This window comes from Phyllostomus discolor, chromosome 3 (assembly GCF_004126475.2).
Source record: "Phyllostomus discolor isolate MPI-MPIP mPhyDis1 chromosome 3, mPhyDis1.pri.v3, whole genome shotgun sequence".
NCBI classification, from domain to species: domain Eukaryota; kingdom Metazoa; phylum Chordata; class Mammalia; order Chiroptera; family Phyllostomidae; genus Phyllostomus; species Phyllostomus discolor.
The window spans coordinates 184,108,817-184,123,978 of record NC_040905.2 but is presented as its reverse complement, the minus strand read 5'-3'; the positions used below and the strand labels follow the sequence as shown (position 1 = coordinate 184,123,978).

Below are 15,162 nucleotides of genomic sequence, written 5' to 3'. Positions count from 1 at the left end.
AAACAAAGGAGGCTGTTAAAATGACTGTTTCTTGAAAAACTGTTATGAGTCTTCATGGGAAGATTCTTTAAGTGGGGCTGTACTTGCCAGTGAAAATTGTTTATCTCATAAACCGTATAACAATTGTTTCTTTTCACTCTCGCAGGGAGCAAAGAGATGGTTCGAGTGATGCGGAAGAAGGGCATCGAGCATCACCCTAATTTCCGGGCAGTGAAACACGTCCCGTTTGACCAGTTCATACAGTTGGTTGCCCACGCGGGCTGCATGATTGGGAACAGCAGTTGTGGGGTACGAGAGGTTGGAGCTTTTGGAACACCTGTGATCAATCTAGGAACACGTCAGATCGGAAGAGAAACAGGTATCTACCTCTGCCTGTATTTCAACTGACTGGCTTAACACATGTGTGTGAATTATTACAAGGTATGCAAATATCATCAACAAGTGAGTGAATGCAGTTAATGACCAATTGCGGCCTAAAATCTATAAATAGCACACAGGGCTCACGAAACTTTTAGGGCTCTACTTACCTTTTTATTGTCTCTGTAATACCAGTTAGAGCTAAGAGTTTCTTAGGTAGCTGTGGTGTTTGATGGCAGTGTTTAAGGGAGACTGGAGTTGAACGTGGCATCCGAGCTGTCCTGTAACCTCCATTCCAGTGGGAGGAGAGATCAACGACAAACCAAGGGAAAAAAATTAGGCAGTGTGCTGACCACTTGTGTGGGCCACATTAGGGCGGATAAGAGAAGGCGACTTTTAGATGACACTTCAGCTGAGATATTAATGACAAGGAATTAGCTTCATGAGGATCAGGAGAAGCAGAGGAAAACACTGTGAAGGCCAAGCTTCATACATCTGAGAAACAGAGGGGTCCGGGCAGCTGTAGGGCGGTGGGCAAGAAGAGTGGATACAAGACGATGTGAGAGAAGGAGGCAGACCTAAGCCAGGGTACATACTTTGGGCTTTTTTCTAAGTGTGATGGGAAGCCATTTAATGCAGTATTGTTATTGAAGATGGAAGAAATACACAACATTTTTGGCACATTATACTTTATTATTTCAAGAAAGGTAAAAATGCAAGTGAAATGCATAGTTTTGTGCAGTGTACGGAGAAGGTGCTGTGATGATTGAATGTGTCAAAAGTGGTTTGTGAAGTTTTGTGCTGGAGATTTCTCGCTGGACCACGCTCCACGGTTAGATAGCCCAGTTGAAGCTGACAGTGATCAAACTGAGACATTGAGAACAATCAACATTATACCACAGATAGCTGACATACTCAAAATATCCAAATTAATGAAGTTATTGGTGAAAATGAAAAATGTGTCTTTTTAAAAAGATTTTATTTATTTATTTTTAGAGAGGGAAGGGAGAGAGAGAGAGAGAGAGAGAAACAGAAACATCAATGTGCAGTTGCTGGGGGCCATGGCCTGCAACCCAGGCATGTGCCCTGACTGGGAATCGAACCTGTGACACTTTGGTTCACAGCCTGCGCTCAATCCACTGAGCTATGCCAGCCAGGGCAAAAAAATGTGTCTTTTATCTTATGGAAAAAATCATACGGATTTTTTTGCCAACCCAATAGATTAATCCACCTTATTTATTACAATAAGTTTACAAAAACTTAACTGTTTTGGGGAATGAAGGACCCTAGTGCCCTTAAGTATTTGACATAAGGAGATCTTGCTGAGAGTGCTTTAAAGAAAGGTATACAGTAGAAAAGTTGATGTCTCTCTAAAAGGAGTAGACTTATTCGAAGTCCTCTGGGATTCAGGGATAATTATGAGCATAACATGATGCTAATTTCTTTATTCTTTGGGTATTCCCACTTCTGAATCATGGCACTGTGTCACCGGGTTTACCTAGGGGAGAATGTCCTTCATGTCCGGGATGCTGATACCCAAGACAAAATATTGCAAGCGCTGCACCTGCAGTTTGGGAAACAGTACCCTTGGTGAGTACATACCCTCTTTTTAAAAGCACTTTAAAAGAAGAGCTGCCTTCGGCACCATTTCCAAGCTGTGACCACTGTTTCACCCCTAACAGAGCTCTCATTCTCCACCCCTGGGCCCCCAGCTGGTGGGGAGACGGGGCTTGTTAACATACGCCTATTGTTCTGCGAAGGGGTCCGATGGAGAATAATTTTTTTATTTGTCTCAATTAATTAACATAGCTAGGAAATAGGTCTTTAGCCTATTTTGATTTTCCATAAACATTAGAAAGTAATGTAACTGGTTTTATTTAAAAATAGTTTCATTCAGCATTTTAATGTAGACTGCCCTCCTTTCTATTTCAAATTAATGAGATTTTCCTGTATTTGAATGTTTTTCCCTGAATGTAATTTTTCCCCCATGAATGTGAAGATGAAAACTTAAAAAAAAAAATTCGGTGGCACAGGCTCTCTCTGGCTCTGGGGATGCCTGGATGATCGTGCTGCAGCTGCCTGTGTTTCCCAACGGACAGTATTTTGGATGGGAAGGAACTCCGGGTGCAGCCTAGGGTCGGGCTGGCCTGGCAGAGGGTGGCGGGGTCATTCTTTGGGTGTTCCAGAGGGAACAGGCTCTGAGGCAGAAGCCTGACATTCTTCCAAAATTGTGTAGCTTTTGTATCTTATTGCTTTTGTTTGTAAACTAACCCTACAGATTAAGATAATTAAAAATAATGGGGGAGGGGGGTAGAGGCTGGGAAAAGGTAGGAGAACTCAGGTGTTAGAGTTTAGCCTTAAATGATAGGTTTAAATGATTAAAGCTGTAACTAAAGAGTTAAAGAGTTTAGCCTTGATTGAGAGACCTAAGTGACTGATGCCTGTGGAAAGCTGTTATTCCAAAACTATGAAGCTTTTGAATACTCTTTTCCTTTATCACCAAAAAAAAAAAAAATCATTGTCTCAAACTGTTATATGCTGAAATTGGCTTAACAAAGATACTTTTTCTTTGATAATATAAGCATCTTTTAATGGTATCTCAGGTTGGAAATAGCTGTATTTCAATCAACAATGGAATAAGACATTACACTGGTGATAGGAAGCTGCTGTGTTGCTGAAGAGATCCAGATGTTGTTATCTTAAAAGGAAAAAGTACAAACTATTACCTCGGGTCTGAGATGCCATCAATACCGTGTCCTCAGTGTCACTTAGCGTGTGTGAGAAAAGCATTTAACTTGACTTTTTGGATATTGCAGTTCAAAGATATATGGGGATGGAAATGCTGTTCCAAGGATTTTGAAGTTTCTCAAATCTATTGATCTTCAAGAGCCACTGCAAAAGAAATTCTGCTTTCCTCCTGTGAAGGACAATATCTCTCAAGACATTGACCATATTCTTGAAACTCTGAGTGCTTTGGCTGTTGATCTCGGTGGGACGAACCTCCGAGTTGCAATAGTCAGCATGAAGGTAAAAGAACGCCTAAGGTCTTCACTCTGTATCCCATACAAGTAATTGATTTTTTAAAAGTACAGTTGGGAGGACTAGAAACACACATGGAAGTGTGTAACCATTCGCCCACAGCGCTGACTTTCTGGGTCCATCACAATGTCTGTCATTTAAAACAATGTAATCAGTAGCACTCCAAGGGAGTGAGATTCTCTGGGAGGCCAAGGGAGGGCACTTGAGTTGACGGTGGGAGACCTGAGGCCCCAGAGAGGCTTTTGCCACGGAGGAGACCGAAAGCTCTGTATTGGTTATCAGTGTGGATTAGGGAGTGTGTCGGCGACTGACCGACCGACGGGGGAGGGTGTGGGCCGGTGTGAGGGGACTTGCATCTCCTCTACACGTGACTTTGGCTGAGCACAGCACGCCTTCAGCCCCTTCACCGAACCATCACCCGGTGTCGACCGAACTTGAGAGAGCCTTCATAAAAACACCACAGCGTCCATGTTAAAGTGCTCTTTGATGATTTAACAAGACAAGTCTTCATTTGAAATCCTGTCCGTGTATAAAGTTTCAGGAGCTCATTAGAAATAGCAAAGACTTTAACACACAGAGTTGTTTAGGTCAATAAAGAAAAGCAGAACAAAATATGATTTCTTCAAGAGAAGCCAGAAGGCCTCCTTTATTAATAATCTTTATGAAGTATTCATAGAAGAATATTTTCTTAACATAAGATGTATTCCATGTCAGTGGCCAGCACCCCTCACAGTATAAATTCTAGAGGCGTCACCACTGCAATCAAGAGGAAAGGAAGGCTGTCCTACAGCGTTGCTGCACATGATTCTGGAAGTTAGGAAGGGATAAGGCACGGAACAAACAGCAGAAATGGAGATTGTGGACAGGGTAAAATAGTGTTATTTATTGGCAATGTGAATAAACAATGTTATAGAATTAACAAGACAATTGAGTAAAATGGCTAGATATTATGATAAATATGTAAATGTCAGTAACTTCCTATTGGTGTGAAATTGCAGGCAGAGATTTTAGTTTCCCGCTAGGTTAGTATCTGTGAACCCTGATTGCAGAGTAGCATCATCTGGAAGCTTTAAAAAAATACGCAGACGCCTGCTCCCACCCCAGACCGATTGCGCTGGACTCGCTGCGGGTGGAGGCCAGGCACCAGTATTGGTTCAGAGCTGCCCAGGTGCGTGTGACGCACAGTGAGGGCTGAGAATCACAACTTTGGATTATTTTTAATAGCAACCACTAGTGACAGCCTTAACCTTTGTCATGGTTTTATATAAAACTCCATGAATAGCAGAAGAATGGAAAAAGAGATCCTATTCAGAACAATGCAACAAAAACTTCTAAGAATAATCTAAACCAGACAACTATGTGATCTATATAAAGGAAATTATAAAACTTCACTGTAAAATGTAAATGCTTGAGAAATATCTTGGCTGGGAATGCTGAGTGCTTTTTAAATGTCAGCACTTTCATAATTGAAATACAAATTTAGCAGAATTCTAGTCAACATTTCAATGAAATTTTTAAAAGTTTAACATTATTGTGAAGTTTACTTAAAATAATGCCCAAGTGAGAAGAACAAAGAAAAAAATTTAAAAACAAGAACAATTAGGAGGGACTATCCCTGATTGGTTGGTACTAAAATCTATCACAAAACACAGTAATTTGTGTGTCATGGTGCCATACCATCATTGGCTCCAGTTATAGGAGATGATTGAAGCTTAAGTGCTTAGGAAATTTACTTAGTTGCCTCAGTATTTAAGCAAGGAAAATTTGTCAGCCCGAGAGAGTAACATATGACCTTTTAATGAAGATTCAGATTAGCCAACATTGACCTTATGCTTAGGGAGGGGTCTATCCGGGTGGCCAGGAGTGGTCCGTGCTTCAGTAGCCATGTGCCAGAAGGGCTTCTTGGGGAACGACTTGGGTGTATCCTGGGGCTGACGCAGCCAGCGGTGGCTGCCTCTGAAGTGGTCCTCTGTCTCTGTGGAACTGTCCCAGGGCATCGTCTGCTTTGTCATGCAATAGGCCAAGAGATTCACTGTGTGTGCTCCTTAGCTGAGACCAGTGTGACAGACGGTGGTGGTGTTTTCTCTTTCAGGGTGAAATAGTTAAGAAGTATACTCAGTTCAATCCTAAAACCTATGAAGAGAGGATTAACTTAATACTACAGATGTGTGTAGAAGCTGCAGCAGAAGCTGTAAAACTGAACTGCAGAATTTTGGGAGTAGGTAAGATTGTGAATTACATATCCAAGTGATGTTCATTTTTACGTACAGAACTTCCTGAGTTCTGCCGCATGACTCAGTATCAAGTCCCCGCCTGCCCTGTGCGCGGATGGTGCTGGGTCCTGTCTGTGGGCCCCGGGCACGAGGCCTTCCCAGGCCTTCGGGAAGCGTTGATAGTGTTGTGTCTACGGGAGCTACAGACTTAGCTCGGACTGCTTGTCGTTTTCTGCAGTCCTTGGTAATGTCTGTCTTTGGGTTTGCTGGGTGAATCAATCGATGTTCCAAGCCCAGAAAGTCGGCACACTTTCTAAGATTGCTCATTAGAATGATCTCCCTCGTGTCGCGGTGGGGCGCAGGTGTCTCCACAGGCGGCCGTGTAAACCCCCGGGAAGGAATTGTGCTGCACTCAACCAAGCTGATTCAGGAGTGGAACTCGGTGGACCTCAGGACGCCCCTGTCTGACACTTTGCATCTGCCCGTGTGGGTAGACAATGATGGCAACTGCGCCGCCATGGCAGAAAGGAAATTTGGCCAAGGAAAGGGCCTGGAAAACTTCGTGACACTTATCACAGGCACGGGTAAGCAGAGGAGTCAGAAACGGCTGCTGTAGGAGCTGGAGTGTGTGTCGGGCACACCATCAACACCCAGCCAGGCAGTGGACAGCTTCGCCTTGGCCTGCTTGAGCAGAGAGCCACACGAGAGAGCTGAGGGTCTGCTCAGGTCTTTTCTGAGCATGTATGTGGCCCTCTAAAAGCTCCTCATTCCCCAGCTTTTCCTCCCAGTCTTTTTGGTTAGTATGTTGTTTGCCCCCACCATGACCCATTTCCCCTAACCAGTGGGGGCTAATTAGTATGTTTTGCCTTTAGATGTTTTGACAAATGGCCCTTGGGCAGCCCCCTGAGCCCTGGGTGAGTTCTGAGGTAGGTGGGAGAAAGGCAGGCCCATTGAGCTGGTCAAAACAGACCACCCAGTTCTTTGAGAGTAAGGTTAGTTCGGCTCCCTCCGGCACAGCCATCTGTGCTGGGAACGGGGGCTGCTGGTTCAAGGCCGTGCCAGTTCCTGGGGAGGAGAGGGTGATGGGGCCAGAAAATGCCAGAAAGCTCTTAGTAACATTCAGTTGTTTTTTTCTTGATTAAGCCTTCCTCTGGTGGTTGCAAACTTCTGGTTAGTGTCCAGAGTTCCAAAAAAGTTGATTCTGATAGTTTTTGCCAGTTTATTCATTGCTTTAGTAGAGGAATGGACTTTTGGAGTTCCCTACTCTGCCATATCTGCCGATGTCCTGGTTTGTTTTTTAAATGAGGAAACAGCCTCAGCTGTGCATGTTTGAGCCGGCATTCGATCGTGGATACGGTTACCTTCAAAACCGGTGTGCCTTTAACCCTGCATTAGGCTGCCTCCCTGTTAAGCTCGTACACTTCTCTTAGCCTCAGACACAGTTCTAGCAAGCTTGGCCATCATTTCCTAGCACAGAGCAGTTAATGAGCTGCAGATGAGAGAGGTAGAGTTTGAGGAGATGTCACAAGAGGTAATAAGTAGCAGGACAACTGAAAAGCAGAGCCCACTAAGGCGAAATGTCCTTTACTCCTTAGTAACCCTAAACTCCGTAAGAAGACAGCCACTGATCTTCATAATTACTGAAGCATAGACTTTTTTAGGCCTGATGGTATTAAGAAGAGGCAAAACATATTTCATATCTGTTTAAGAAAGCAGGAGGTATTTCATACCTTAAAAAGACTGTCTTCCCCAAAGCAGATAAGAGTTTAGGTGTGGGCATTTTATTTGGGCCGTGACCCCGAGCAGGAGTGAGGGAGCGGGAAGAGCGGAGCAGAGGAGCAGGAGAGCCGTCAGAGGACACGGTGTCCGAGCTGCCTCGAGGGCAGCGGGGGCTGAAATCTACCAGAACCTCCCCGGAAGCTTGCAGAGACCATCCAGGACTGTCCACTTGGATCTGCTGGCTCCTGTCTTGCCTTGGTTGAGGGTTGCTTCTGGGCACAGTGTTTACACGGCTGACGAAGCTCCTTAGCATCGGAGAAAGCCTTGGTGAGAACAGTGGGGAGTGTGGGGACACTGCCATCACAGGTGAGGCCGAGCGCTCACAGACCTGTCTGCCGCAGCTGTGGTTGAAATCTACTGAGCCAAGCAGCTGCCACACAGGGTATCAGGATCTGCCGAAATTATCCCCTTCCAAAATGATTCCAAGTAAGGTTTTGGTTCAGCTATCTAAGAATTAAGTGTTATATAGAACCTTATGTCCCAAAGCTTTCCTTAACATGAGGCACTGCCGTATCAGTTTGCTGTTGCATTGAAGAGCCACCTCAACGATTGCTTCTCTCACTGCAGGAATTGGCGGGGGAATCATCCATCAGCACGAGCTGATCCACGGAAGCTCCTTCTGTGCGGCGGAACTCGGCCACCTTGTCGTGTCTCTAGACGGGCCTGACTGCTCCTGTGGGAGCCACGGCTGTATCGAAGCGTATGCTTCTGGAATGGCCTTGCAGAAGGAAGCAAAAAAGCTACATGACGGTTGGTTCTTTCTCCCTAGGAATTAAATAGCCAAGGGTAGAAAAGTACTTCAAAGCAGATATTCTGGAGAGAGGAACACTGAAGCCAGAAGTTTTAACCTTTATCCTGCCGACAAGAAAAGGAGGTTCTTACACTGAAGCGCCAGAGGCTCCTTGGTCCTGACCTGTGTTAACGTTCTTTCTCTCCAGTGGTGGAGATGGCGGGGGTCTTGAGCTCCAGGATAGTGGGGAAGATTTCTTTCATTTTTGTTTTCCCAGGCCCTAGCACAGCATAGGTACTTAATACACATTTTAATGAAGAATTAAATGGAGGGATGTGTTACACTTTTTGAACTCTAAAAGGTCTATTTGCATTAAAGCTGTTTCTGGACATGTTATAAAAGTCAGGATGGTTTCCAGTCTAATGCAAGAGGAAGTCATTTAGTATCGTGACGGAACGTCTCCAGTGCAGTGATGATGCCCAAGAAATGCTCAGAAGGACACCGGTGTGCCCTCCCACCCTCTCCGTGCAGTGAGGGGAGCATGAGGGTGCTGCCCCGAGAGGTCAAGAGTCAGAGGGTAAACAGAACCAGTGAGGCAAGTTTGGATGAGCAAGGGAACATTTCCAAGCTTGGGAAACAGTGTTGTCAGTGCACAAAGGGCGGAGTATAATGTAGTAAGTGGTAAGCCAGAATCAGCAGCCAACAAAGAAACCACTGAAAAGTTTTAGGGGAAAGATACAGTCAGATCTGAATTGTAGATTCTTCACTGAACTGTAACTTTTTGTTTTCTGGGAGGAAAATGGTAGTTGAATGGAGGGCAGCTTTAAATGGGACAGTTCTGTAGAGAGACTTCCAGTTTTCTGGTTGGACAAGCTGGGGCTGGGAAGGTGAGATGGACAGGTTTCGGTGGCAGAGAGACAGCCGTGTGCAGGTGGAAGGGCGTGGGGGACAGCCGGCTACAGGGCTCTGATGCTCAGGGGAGATGACTAGGCCAGAGGGAGGGGTGTGGGAATCAGCCCTGAGGAGGCAGTGTAACCTCCGGAAGAGACTTGGAAGGAGACAAGAGTCGAGTCAAGAAGGGAATCCTGCAAAACAGCATTCGAGGGTGGGAGGAAAAGCAGGAAAGGGGAAAGTCACAGAAGCCAAAAAGAGGGAGAGTGTTTCAGGGAGATGTAGTAGGTAGTGTCGAATGCTGCTGTGAATGACAGAAAATTGGCAAAGTTCATTGGCTCTGTCCACGAGGGCATCATTTGAAGCCCTGAAAAGTGTTTTTCAGCCTCATTTTTATCATCACCCCCAACAAGGAGCCTGTTTAGATGTTTTTTCTTGATCATCTCACCCCTTGAAACTCTATTACCACAGAAAGATTCTCTGTTTATGCAGTGTCTACATAAAAAGATTATTTTTGCCCCCTTAGGGGAAAGTGCCTATCTTAAAGTTTAAATTCAAACAGTGCGGGGCAGAAGCCTAACTACACTGAAACGGAAGTGGAATCTGTGAGCACGTGGGAATGGGAGCTAAGGCTGAGGAGGAGGCAGATCCATCTGGGTCGGTGACTGGCAGAGGGAGGGACAGAAAGGCAGGGACTCTAGATTAAAGACATGCCTGCTGTTTTTAGTTTTTACTTTGACCCATGCCTAACTAAGTACTTTATGGCCCATTATGTCATTTAACCCCTAAAATAATCCTGCTAGAGTAGGTATTATTATGTTATGGCCCCAGTCTCACAGAGGGGACAAACATGGAGGTGGCCTGACACAGACAGGGTTGTGCAGCTTGAGATGACAGAGCTGGAGGCTGAACCGGGTCCGTGTCTGTGCCTTAGGCACTGTGCATTCCCGCCATAGGACTCGGGGGCTAGAGGGGTGAGGAGGGGGTTCTGAGCAGAACTGGGGACATCCTGGGCAATGTATAACCAGACAAGAGGGCGGCAGCAAGGGGATGTGTGTGGATGTTTATGGATGGTGAGCTTTGCAAATGTGAAAGGAAAATACTGCCTTCCCACTTGGGGGCTTGCTGCCCACCGGCACAGTTGTAACCTTGGCCTCCCCACAGGCTGCCAGAAGCAGCTCATTAATGACTGCTTCTTATCTCTGTTCTAACAGAAGACCTGCTTTTGGTGGAAGGGATGTCAGTACCAAAAGACGAAGCTGTGGGGGCACTCCACCTTATCCAAGCTGCGAAACTTGGCAACGTGAAGGCCCAGAGCATCTTGAGAACAGGTGAGTGTCGGCTCCTGGCAGCTCTGGCGCAGGGGACAGGCCCTCGGACCACCCGGGGCTCCCCCAGATGCCCACCTTCCCTCAGGACTGGCGCTCTTGAGTGTTCATTCGGAGGTCCTTTTCCTGCCCAGTGAGGGGAAAAGGGAATCGCCTTCAAGGTATTTGGCAGCACTGCCTTTTTAAACAGGTTTTTGTTGTCGAGTTTTACAACTATGATGAAATGACTTATTTTGTAGGAAATTTAGAGAAATATTGAGAATTAAGGAAAAGTGTCACTGAGTTTTACTGTTCAGAGATATCAACTACTAACATTTCCTTCCAGTATTTCTTTTTTTTTAATAGTTGAGGTCACACAGTATGGTATATGCAATTTTATACCCAGCTTTTTTCGTTTCAAAGTTATCCCGTGGTCATTTTCTTCCATCAGGAGTAAGCCATGAACAGCTTCACAAGTACAGCTTCTGGTTACCCGGCGGGAATGTTCCCAGCCGCTGGCTCTGCGACCTTCCCCTTGGGCTTTTTTGAATCGGTTTCCTTCCTGAAACTTATGTTTTGTTTTCCTGTAGCTGGAACCGCTCTGGGTCTTGGGGTTGTGAACATCCTCCACACTGTGAATCCTTCCCTCGTGATCCTCTCTGGAATCCTGGCCAGTCACTACATCCACACTGTCAAAGACGTCATCCGCCAGCAAGCCCTGCCCTCCGTGCAGGACGTGGACGTGGTGGTTTCGGACCTGGTGGACCCTGCCCTGCTCGGGGCCGCCAGCATGGTTCTGGACTACACGACGCGCAGGATCTACTAGGCTTCCCGGTAGTGGACACAGACCAGAACTCGAGAGCTCCTTAACGGAATCAGGTTATCTTTTAGATGCACATTTCTTAAACAGCAAATTTGATTATTTAAATTTGATACATAGCAGGTGACTTTGGCAGAGAAATTTGTGCTTGTAGTCCCCTCTTCCACAGTCACCTTTCCCCATCCCCACTTTTGTAGATGTTGCTTTTTCTTGGGTCATTTCAGCTCAGACCCTGCAAATGCCACTCACAGTTTTCCGTGCCAACAGGAGCTACAATAGCCTTTGGCCTCTGCTTACCAGATGTACCCCTCAGACCTGCAGGCCGTGCTTGGGAATGTGACCTTGAGACTGGAGTTTGGATTATTACTACTTCCTCCTCTGACCCTAAACTTAGATGGCAAAAAGGCATCTAGTCAGGAAACAAAAGCAAATCTCACCTTGGAAGGCTTAAGTGCACTTTTCTTTAAGTGCCCAGTTTGATAAGCTTCCACATATGTATGCAACTGTGAAATCATTACCGCAATCATGACATTGGACATACCTGTCACCGCCCCCCAAGGTTCCTTGTTATTACTCTCCCAGAACCGTGAGAAACTTCAGACCAGGGATCTGAACTACAGTGGCCTTAGTGGCCTTGTACTTATCTTCTTAAGGACAGCTGAGAAGCCACTAGGGCTTACAGCCTCTGAAAGGAGATTAACTGTCCCAAAGGGTTTTTGCTACTGACAAGCAGACACCTCTCCCTTCAGTAACATCCCATCCTATGTGGAACGCGGCCCCCGAGTGCTGCGTTCGCAGTGCCTGTGGCAGACCTGGAGCCCATATCCGTGAGTCTGGGTTCCAGCTAAGTGAGATTCTGTGCTTTCACTGTTGTCAAGATACAAAGGCCAAGGTTCTTGCTGTCAGTTGCAACCTGGAAGAAAAACTAATAGCCACCATTTATTAAGTGCCTACTGTGTGCCAGGCTCTGAACGAGGTCCACCTCAAATATATTATTCTAAATGTTTGCAGCCTATAAAACAGGTGTTTTAATTCCCAGCTTAGAGAATCCCAAACTGTCTTAGTGTTTAAACATACCTAAAGTTATGTCTCTAGTGAGTCTGAGACAGGGTTTGATCCCAGGTCCCTCTGCTTTTTCTGCTAAGCCACACAACCTCCCATCAAAAATTTTCAAATTGTGAATATATTTGGATTTACTGCAGACTGGCAGAAACTTTATTTATTATCTTACTAGTAATGCCTTGATTTGTCCATGGCACTATCTGTAAGTAGACTATTTAATCAAATATTCTGTGTGGTGTCAATTTTGCCAGTGAAAAGTTTTATGGATACTTTCAGATGACCTAAAAAAGTATATGCATAAGTTTCTCAGATTATTTTAGGAGAACCTCAAGATTTCTACATTGTTTCAGTATTAGCGTATAAAATAAAATGAAGGAATCAATATTACATTTGTGCTTCCTTCCTGGTGAGTTAATGTGAAAAGATAGATTGACTGATTCTTAGAACTTTCTACCAGCCCTGAATAATCTCCAGGTCCTGGTTATTGCTAAAACATTCCCGGTGACCCCTGGGAGGGAAGCTGGTCTGCTCGGCCAGATGGTGTACTGTGAAGGGGCGTCAGTTGTTCCTTGGTGAAATCCGTAACCACTTTCTACACCAGACAATTGCATTGCCACCCAAAAAATGAAGGATGGTACTGAATCTAAAACCAAATCTTAGTTTTTAAGTTCATGGAAAGACTAATATATTCCAACATAATTATTACATATGGTTAATAATCATATCTTAATTTATTTTAATGTAAATATTTTTGTTACTGAGCCAAATTCTAAAGAAAAAATAAATATATTTCCTTGCAGAAATCCTAGCACTTTTATTTTGTTTTGTTCTTAAATTAACTCACTAGCTAAAAGCGTTTCCCTTCCCAGAAGATTTACATTGTTGCAGCGCTTACTTTTTGAAGGTCATGTAACTTCTGTAAGGCATCTAATACTGATTTCTTAACAACAACAAAAAAACCTTTGATAATATAATTACTATGTATATTTTACAGAATTTGTTTCTTGTGATAACGTTTAAGATCTACTTTCAAATATGTGATATAGTATTAACTATAGTTAGCCATGCTGTGTATTACATCCCCATGGATTACTTATTTTGTAATTGGAAATTTGTACCTTTTGACCCTCTTCACCCATTTCACTCACCATCTACACCACCTCTGGCAACCACCAGTCCATTGTGATTTATTGTGAGCTTGGTTTGTTTTTTTTCTTTAGATTCCACATTTAAGTGAGATCAGACAGTATCTGTCTTTCTCTAATTTATTTCACTTAGCATAATACCCTTAAGGTCCGTCTATGTTGCATATGGCAAATTTCATAGGTTTTATGGCTGAAGAATAATCCATTAGATATACAGCATGATTTCTTTATCTGTTCATTTCCATATCTTGGCTAGTGTAAATAACGAAGTGAACACAAGGTGTGTATATCTTTTAAGTATTTTTGTTTTCTTCAGATACTCAGAAGTGGAACTTCGGGGTCTTATGCCTGCTCTACTTTTAATTTTTTTGAGGCATCCCCGCACTGTGTTCCATCGTGGCTGCACCAGTGTACATTCCCACCAGCAGGGCATGGGGGTTCTCTGCTCCGCATCCTCGCTAACATTCAGTGTTTCTTGTCTGTTTGATAGTAGCCATTCTAACAGGTGTGAGGTTTTGATTTGCATTTCCCTGACTAGTGATATGGAACATCTTTTCACGTACCTGTTGGCCATCTGTATGTCCTTTTTAGAAAAATATTCAGGTCCTCTGCTCATTTTTTAATCACATTGGGTTTTTTTTGCTATTGAGTTCTATGAGTTCTTTATGCTCAATTTTGGATATTAACCCTGTATCAGATATGATTTGCAAATATTTTCTCCCATTCAGTAGGATGCCTCTTTGTTGACGGTTTCCTTTGCCATGTGGAAGCTTTTAAGTTTGCTATAGTTCTGTGTTTACTTTTGCATTTGTGGCCTTTGCTTTTGGTGTGAAATCCAAAGAATTATCACCAAGACAGAAGTTGAGGGACTTACTACTGCCTGTTTTTTAGTTCTATGGTCTCAGGTCGTACATTCAAGTCATTAACCCATTGTGAGTTAATTTTTGTGGTGTGTGGGGCAGCATCGTGGTCCAGTTTCTTTCTTTTATATGTGCCTGTCCAGTTTTCTCAATGCAATTTACGAGACTGTCCTTTCTTGATTGTATATTCTTGGCTCCCTATGTTGTAAATTAATTGACCATATATGTGTGGGTTTATTTCTGGGCTTTCTATTCTGTTCCATTGATATATGTATCTTTTTATGCTGGTACCATACTGTTTTGATTTCAATGGCTTTGTAATATATTTGGAAATCAGAGAGCATGCCTCCAACTTTGTTCTCCTTTCTCAAGACCACTTTGGTATTCAGGGTCTTTTGTGGTTCCATGTAAATTTTAGGATTGTTCTATTCTGTGAAAAATGCCAGTGGAATTTTGATAGGAATTTCATTGGATCTGTAGAATGCTTTGAGTAATATGGACATTTTTAACAATTTTAATTCTTCCAGTCCATGAACACAGAATATCTTTCCATTTATTTGTGTTGTCTTCAATTTTCACCAATGTCAGATAGTTCTCAGTGTGCAGGTTTTTACCTTAATTAAATTTATTCCTAAGTATTTTATTCTTTTTAATGCAGTTGTAAATGGTATTGTTCTCTGATACTAATGTATTGAAACAGTATTGTGTACATTGGTTTTGTACCTGCAACTTTACTGAATTCATAGATTCTAACTTTTTTGGTGGAGTCTTGAGGGTTTTCTATACATATCATGTCATTTGCAAGTAGTGACAGTTTTAGTTTTTCCTTTCCAACTTGGATTCCTTTTTTTTTTTTTTTCTTGCCAAGTTGTTCTGGCTATGACTTCCAGTGCTATATGTTCAGTAACATTTAAAATTTGACATAAAAAGCCAAGTGATCTGATGAAAGAGTTTTGAAA

The 15,162-nt window shown here is 43.6% G+C and overlaps 1 protein-coding gene across 3 annotated transcripts in view; it reads left to right on the top strand.

Annotated features, from left to right (window-relative positions):
• Nucleotides 1-14,841, top strand: part of GNE (glucosamine (UDP-N-acetyl)-2-epimerase/N-acetylmannosamine kinase) — a 49,920-nt gene extending 35,079 nt beyond the window's left edge. For 2 of the 3 annotated variants that reach the window (XM_036021921.1, XM_036021922.1), the window contains exons 5-12: nucleotides 146-358; nucleotides 1,860-1,947; nucleotides 3,174-3,384; nucleotides 5,489-5,618; nucleotides 5,972-6,193; nucleotides 7,956-8,138; nucleotides 10,224-10,340; nucleotides 10,907-13,146. In XM_036021921.1, the coding sequence (XP_035877814.1) occupies nucleotides 146-358; nucleotides 1,860-1,947; nucleotides 3,174-3,384; nucleotides 5,489-5,618; nucleotides 5,972-6,193; nucleotides 7,956-8,138; nucleotides 10,224-10,340; nucleotides 10,907-11,142 (1,400 nt within the window). In that variant the 3' untranslated portion in view covers nucleotides 11,143-13,146. Of the gene's footprint in view, nucleotides 1-145; nucleotides 359-1,859; nucleotides 1,948-3,173; nucleotides 3,385-5,488; nucleotides 5,619-5,971; nucleotides 6,194-7,955; nucleotides 8,139-10,223; nucleotides 10,341-10,906 lie in introns of all 3 variants that reach the window. The other variant, XM_028509414.2, reaches the window with a different exon arrangement.
• The last annotated feature ends 321 nt before the right edge of the window (nucleotides 14,842-15,162 follow it).